Genomic DNA, 7450 nt, shown 5'->3' on the forward strand with positions numbered 1-7450 from the left:
ATCGTTTCTCTCTCAAACGACACATCCAATCATGGACCTGGCACCTTTTCACGCCTTTTAAAAACCCAGTTACTTCTTTTGAAATCCACATCTGTCCTTTTAACTTTCTTCTTGTTCACGAAGTGTTTTAGCAAAAGCTAAAAAGGCAAAATTTGTTTTCTTCTTCTTCTTTTCTCTGTTCAAAGAAACCATTCTCTTGTGTGTAAAACATGTCTTCTTTTTCATCTTCCTCTAAACAGATGCTGGATGCTCTTAGTGAAATAGAGCCTCTTGCCTTCTATTCTCCGATTAATGTACAGGGCAGACCCAATCCCCCTTCCAGTTCTCAACAAGACACACCCGATAATCCTTTCTATGCCATAGATCTAAATAGTTCCTGCGTGCCTACCGGACCTAGTCCGTTTCAAGATATGTTGCCTGACAATCTCTTTGAAGGAGATCTACCCAAGCATAAGGCATCTGAGTCCAATATATTGGCAGCAAGTGAAGAGTTGGTGATTGAAAGCCTGACCATGATGAGGGAAGAAGCAATGGCAGAGCAAACTGAGGTCTTGCAGAGGGAAGAGGTAAAAACCACTCAACCCATTTTTGATATGATGTTGAAAGGTACCCTTCTTCCTCCTCCTCTGACTCTGAAAGTGAGGAGGAACCTTTAAAATGGAAGGTTGAGCGAAGAGAAGGGGAGATATCTAGGAAAGGGAAGGAGAAGGTTGTGGAGGAGGCCCCTAGGAGACGACCTACTACTAGGTCTGCCGCTCAAAAGTTGATGGCTGATGCCTTGAAGGCTAGTGCACGTTCTACTGCTGCAGTTAGAAGTGAAAGAACCTTCAATGTATCAAATTTTAAAATACTTGAGACTAATGTGGTTGAGTTGTCTGATGAGGAAGTGGAAAAGAAAACTAAGAAAAAGAGGCCAGAGAAGAAAAAGGGAAAGACTACAAAGAAGGTTGAAAACACAAAGTCAAAAGGGAAGAGATCTGAGGGAAAGAGGAAACGGTCACAGGGACCTGGTTCCCAAACCAGGAAAAATGAGAGTGTCAACATGCAAGAAGTTGTTGACAGCCTGAGAAACCAAGCAGTCTTGGCAAGGAGAGTTTTTGATATGGGAATCATAACTCTTCCTGGCATGGATTCTCTTCACGATATGGTAGAGATCCAATCTTGGCTGCACTTGTTCGACAGAAAATCCCCCATCCTCCATGAAGAAGAAGTACGTGAATTTTACTATAATGTTCAATTCAAGGAAGATGGGAGCATCCTCACACGGGTAAATAATATTGCTGTATTTTTAGATGAGGGTGTGTTGATCAAAATTCTCAGGGTGCCTAAAGAGGGGACCCAATTTGTACTGGGCAAAACTTGCTCTTCTGAGTTTGCTTCAAGACACCCACAACTAAGGTTGTTGGGATTTATTAGAAAATCATGAAGAGTGAGTACCAACTGGTCTTTGAGTTCATCAACAAGGTTCTTCTTCCTCGCACTGAAAAGAGGACAGTAGCAACAGCCGCTGACTTGTTTTTAATGGAGATGTTGTGTAGCTTTGAAGCCCTGAACCTCCCAGGTTCTAATGCTTGAGCATATTCACAAAACATTCATTGAGAGGAAAGGTGTTCATGGAATGGGCTATGGATACTTTCTCACGGAGGTATTCAAACATTTTCAAATTCCTCTCAGTGTTGGAAAGGTGGGGACAATTAAACAGAATATATTTGAGAGTACCTTGGTTGAGTGCGAATGCATTGAAGGAAGAGGCTATCCGAAGAGCAATATGGCTCAACTTATCTAAGATCAGGATCAGCTTAAGCACGAGGTTGAGGAGCTCACTGTGCGGTTAAGTGGTAAAGAGGCAAAGATTGCTATACTCAAAGCAGAACTGCTTACTGCACAGAGTGAGGGACCTGGTTCTTCAGTGGTACAAGCTCTGGAGAGAGAGAATGCTGAGTTGAAGGCGAAGATCACTGCCTTGCAGGAAAAGGCTATCAAAGATAATGATGCTACCAATGCACGACTCACTCTTGTCATCCAGTCCCTGTCTCATCCTCCCCCTTCTTCCTAGACTGTTGAACAATTCTCCCCTGTGTCAATTTTTTTTGTGTGGCTTATCACTGTGTTGATGGATATTCAGTTTGTTTTTAATGTATTAATGTTATGATGGCATACTGGTTAATTTATTCCTTTGTTGTTCTGATTATCTTCCTTTGTGAATGCTTTTCCCTTATTGATTGATTGCTATTTAGCTTTGATCTTGTTTAGTACTTCAGTTGACATCATTGGTTTACTGCATATCTTTTTTATGATGCCAAAAGGGGGAAGTGAAACTGTGAGTAGCTAAATATACAGTGAGGGGGAATATACAGTAAGGGGTAATATAGCAAGGGGGAACAAAGTTGGAGAAGATCTGAGATCATTGTTTGTCATCATCAAAAAGGGGGAAAATGTTATTTGTAGTTTTGATGATTTGACAAACTTAGGGACCTTGTAAAGGTACCAGGTTTATTACTTGAGTATTGCAGATGAAACAAACCCAAGGACCTAGTAGAGGTACCAGGCTCTCATGATGACGAGCCAGTTGACTGCCAGGTGGAGACGGTACAGAAAGTAGGTGCACACTTCCCGATGACGTCAGAAAGTGAGACTTTTCCAACCAATGGCAAAGAGGTTTAGGAAAGTGACTTGTCCATATAAAAGGCACTTTCCTAAACATTTTTGGTAGTTTTTGGAACTTCAGATAAAACTCTTCAAAAACATTTGCAAAGGCTGCTAGTAAACAAAGGCAGAATTATTCCAAGAACAACAGCAATCTCTGGAGCTTTTCGTGTAGTTGTTTAGGAATACATTCTCTTGTTCTTAAACTGTAAACTATTCCTGAATCTATAAAGGAATCAGTGTGTAGTGTTAAAAGTCTAGGTTGTCTAAGTGGATAACTTAGTGGGTAAATTGTTTTCTATTTAGGCTTGTTAAGCAATAGAGATTATTGCTTAAACGTGAGATTAAAAACTTCTTCTCACATTTGTTGTAATCGTGTTTTACTTTTGCTTTTGAAGATTAGTGAAAACGATTGAAAATCCTGTGAGACAGGTCGTGGTTTTACTCCCTTAAGCAATGAGGTTTCCACGTAAAATCATCGTGTTGATTTTACTGCATTTAACTTTCTGATTTCATTCATTAGTGTAGTAAGGGACCTGGATCTATTACTTGTTAAGTGAAGGCATATATTCTATCACTTACTCATGATTATTATTGGACCTAACAAACCTTGACCTCTTTATAGTTTATACATTTGATGACAGACACAATGCGATCAACAGACTATGATTGGGGTTAATTAAGTTGTAATTTTTGCTAAAAACACATACTCTTTTAACTGAGATTGCCTCAGCTAGGACTTACCTCATTAATTGTTTGGTTTCATCGTGAAAGTAGGTAAATCCTCTGAAGCAAACATGGAGCCAATAATTCTTTCAGATTCTGAAAAAGAGAGGGTTGATCCACCCAAAGATGGGGGAAATCCAGGTAAGGTCACATTTGGTATATATTAATTGTTTTCAGTATAATCTGTGCATGAAGTAGCTACAATCTATGGCAGACACAATGAAAACAAATGATTACCTTGAGAAGATGATTGCTCATATAGCAGAAAAAAGAAACGCCTTATGATTGCCTTAAGAAGACGAATGCTTATAACAAGCGAGTAGCTGATGAAGAGGAAACTTACAAGTCCCTCTTAGATGTTGATCAGGAAGATCGAGATGATTAATGAACAGTTTTTAACGGATGAGGAAGGAGATAATGTGTAATATCTTCTTTTAATTTTACGGTACAATTTTTTTTGTTTTGTGCTAGGTCTTTGTCCTTCATGGATTACTATCTAATTTGTCTCTTGCTCATTGTCTACTTTGTTGGTTTCTTGATATATATCTATATATATATATATATATATATATGCTCTACATTGAAGTCGTAGCAAATTGCATGTGTCTAATATCGCTAAATGGATATAAGGAATCCAAATGACCGGTTCAACTAGCTATGTATTAATATCCAATTGATTGGTTGATTATCTACGCGATAAATGCTTGAGTATGTCCTGGTTGCATTTGGCATAGCCTTCTTATGCAAGCTCAGTAGAATCTTGTTTCTGTTGCTACAAACCAAAAATGCAGATAGCCAGAGACATACTGTGGAAGTTCAGGTGCAAATGAAACAAGGAAAATGTTTGGACTGGATTCTTTTCCACTAATTCCACAAAAATATTTACAACCATTTCATAGTATGGATCTTTGTTGTTTAAGTTTACCACACAAAATCTAATTTTTAAAAACCAATTGGTCAGCTTTAATTTTCAGGTGATAATGACTTGTCGTTTGGTACAAAAATGAATAATGCAGGGATTAGCAATGCATGGATTAGCAATGCAGGGATTAGCAATGCATGGATTAGCAATGCAGAGATTAGCAATGCAGGGATTATTTTTATCAAGTGTTTGGTTCATTGTTTCTTAACTAATTTTGTGTGGTTTAAATGTTTTTTTAAAAAAGAAATTTCCAATTATACCCTAGAGTTGTTATGAGATTTTGTATTTCATGTAATTGAATCAAAGTAGATAATTAACGGATAATATTATTTTTTTATAACATTTTTAACTAGTTAGGAGAATTTTGAGGGGTATTTTTGTCTTTACCTAGAATAGTCCATGGTATTAGAGCTAATACCTCCAAATGAAAGGTGTTAGCAATACATCACATAATACCATGTGGGATGTATTAACTAATCCATGGATTAGTTATACATAGGCTCACATTCCTACCAAACACGGTATTAAATTATACCACATCTAATACATGGATTATTTCTTTTAATATATCCTACCAAACGCCCTTAACTCTTCATGACGTATGATATTTTTTCAGCGACGAAAGGAAAAATAATTTGCTTTTCTACCACCCAAAGTCAGAGAAAGGGTGAAGACAACCGAAAAAGATTGTGAAACCAGCAAAATTGGATCAATGGCAACTCTCATTTTCTCTCAAGTTTGAAGTTTGAATCATCACTTTGTTTCTTCAATTCAATGGCGGAAGTTTCTAGGGAAGTGGGAATTAATTGGATAAATTAAATTGGGCACCTCACTTCTACCCAATGGAATGTCAACAGTAAAGGATTCCATATATTTCAATTTCAATAAAAATATATGAGAAAATCATACGAAAAGATAATATAGCCATGTCGTTCGGAGCCAAAAAGGTCATTTTTCTAGCAAAAATACGTAAACGGACACTCTTTTTACAAGAAAAAAAAATATTATATAATTTCGTAAAAAAAGAATAAGAAGATAATTTAGTGATCATTTGTGAGATTCACCCATTAAATTTCTCCACACAAATTGTGTATTTGTTAACTTTAGGTAGGGGGTAACAAAATGAGTAGTTTACATGGTTATGCATTCATATTTATCTATTTTAAAATGAATAAAATATGAATAATACTCATATTATTCATTCAAAAGTGATAGTTAAATGGATAAAATTAAATATGTTCATTCATAAGAGAAAAAAAGTGGTAGTGCTCATTGAATAACTTGTAATTACTCATTTTAAAATATAAGTCGAGTCGAGTATTTTTTTGAAAAAACACATTTTCAATTGGCTCTACCGGTTGTTTACCCACTCCTAACTGCTGGACCTGCAAATAGTAAAAATCACACGTGCTATTGGTCAAAGCACACATAATAACAGTGAGCTATCATTCATATATTCCCTCTCTCCGTTTAAAAAAATAATCTAATTTAATTTGGAATGAAGTTTGCGAAAAAGGAAAAAGATTTTTTAATCATGTAATTCATAATTAAAGTTATGTCAAATGTATCAAAGTATTCTGTTATCTGTGATAATCTTATACATGTCACATCGAAAGTTAAAAACAAAGTATTGAAAAAAAAAAGGATCATTCTTTTTAAAATAAACTAAAAAAAATAAAATTATTATTTTTGAAACCGAGGAAATATATATTTATTACCCTTATTATAAATGAGATTGCTTTAGTAATAACAATTGCAGTAGCTAGTTATTATTGCAATCGATCTCAAAATGCTAGTGGATCCTAACAAGCATCCATCTTTTTGCAAACTATTATTCAAACAAGGTTTCATGGATAAAATAGTAAGTCTACTATTATTTTTCCTTTCATTATTTTCTTCTATATATGGTGATCTCTATTTTCATATACTTGACATTTTTCTTCTTCTTATAAGCTCATGCCACATATTTTCATCAAAGAAAACAAGAAATTGTTGGCCAAGACTTGCTTATTGAAAACAAATGTAGTTGGAATGTCGTGGGAAACAAAGATCGTGAGAGAAAATTCCAACTACTTCATATGTGAAGGAGATTGGCCACAATTTGTGGTGCATCATAAATTGGAGCTAGGAGACATTTTGATCTTTTTTCTCATCGATAAATCAACGTTCCATGTCCTGCCTTACTCTCAGAAAACATTCAAAAACTCTAGTGGCAGAGGAGCATTTCAGGAACTAACCAGTTCTCCGGAAGAGGAACATGACGTTGGAATCACTACGATGAAAATGAAAATGGAGCAAAAAGAATCGTCAGGTTAGTGTAACTAGTAATCTCAAAAATAAGAAAGTTACATATTATTTGTAAAAATACTTTTCACTCTTTTTACAGGTGTTGTAAAAAAAGAAGAAGCTGAGGGCGGAAAAGAAGAAAATGTTCCAAAGACGAGCAGATTCAGTGTGATCAACATAAACAATAAAGATCCGTACTTTGAAATGGTTGTAAGAAAGACATTCATTTTTTATGGTAAGGTTGATTAAACAATTTATGTTCTTTTTCTTTGATTAATTATGCGTTTAATTACTTAATTCCACTGAAAATCAAACATGTTTTATTTTATAAATTTATGTTTAGACCATCCCGAAGAGCTTTGCTATATGGACGGGCATAACTAAGATGAAGAAAATGAGACTGGTAAATGAAAAAGGCAACAAGTGGAAATTAGTGGACATAGTGCATACTCGGCAAAGGGTTTACATGAAAAGAGGATGGGCTGAATTTCGAACTCTTAACAAAATAGGCAACGGTCAGACTTGTCGATTCAAGTTGATTAAGGGAAATTGTTGTGAGTATAGTGTTTTACAGGTTCAGAAGATCCACAAATCCAAGTGCTTGAAATAGTCTACAATATGTATTTGTTTATTACACTAATGGTTTTTTTTTTCCACTTTGTTATGAAGATGGAACTAGAACTACGACTTGGGCATCTTTAATTTGTTTTGTATGTTTAATATAACTTGATTTACCCTAGCCAAACTGAAAATCATGTGCATTTGCTGAATTTTTTGATGACTTGTATTATGTACTTCACCTAAAGTATCAATATGATGTATATGACAATAATCACGCTACTAGAATATGGATCATGACTGTTATACTTT

General features: G+C 35.4%; 1 protein-coding gene across 1 annotated transcript; it reads left to right on the forward strand.

Annotated features, from left to right (window-relative positions):
- Positions 1-6083: 6083 nt before the first annotated feature.
- Positions 6084-7330, forward strand: LOC107010745 (B3 domain-containing protein REM9-like). The gene is made up of 4 exons (XM_027915101.1): positions 6084-6155; positions 6248-6605; positions 6681-6820; positions 6924-7330. The coding sequence occupies exons 1-4, from the start codon at positions 6084-6086 to the stop codon at positions 7188-7190; spliced, it is 837 nt and encodes a 278-aa protein (XP_027770902.1). The 3' UTR covers positions 7191-7330.
- Positions 7331-7450: the final 120 nt, after the last annotated feature.

This window comes from Solanum pennellii, chromosome 2 (genome assembly GCF_001406875.1).
Source record: "Solanum pennellii chromosome 2, SPENNV200".
Lineage (NCBI taxonomy): Eukaryota > Viridiplantae > Streptophyta > Magnoliopsida > Solanales > Solanaceae > Solanum > Solanum pennellii.

Coding starts and splice junctions, on each gene's coding strand:
- LOC107010745 (XM_027915101.1), top strand. CDS start 6,084: ATGCTAGTGGATCCTAACAAGCATCCATCTTTTTGCAAACTATTATTC. Junction 6,606..6,680: donor GGAGCAAAAAGAATCGTCAG/GTTAGTGTAACT, acceptor CTCTTTTTACAG/GTGTTGTAAAAAAAGAAGAA. Junction 6,821..6,923: donor CATTCATTTTTTATGGTAAG/GTTGATTAAACA, acceptor ATTTATGTTTAG/ACCATCCCGAAGAGCTTTGC.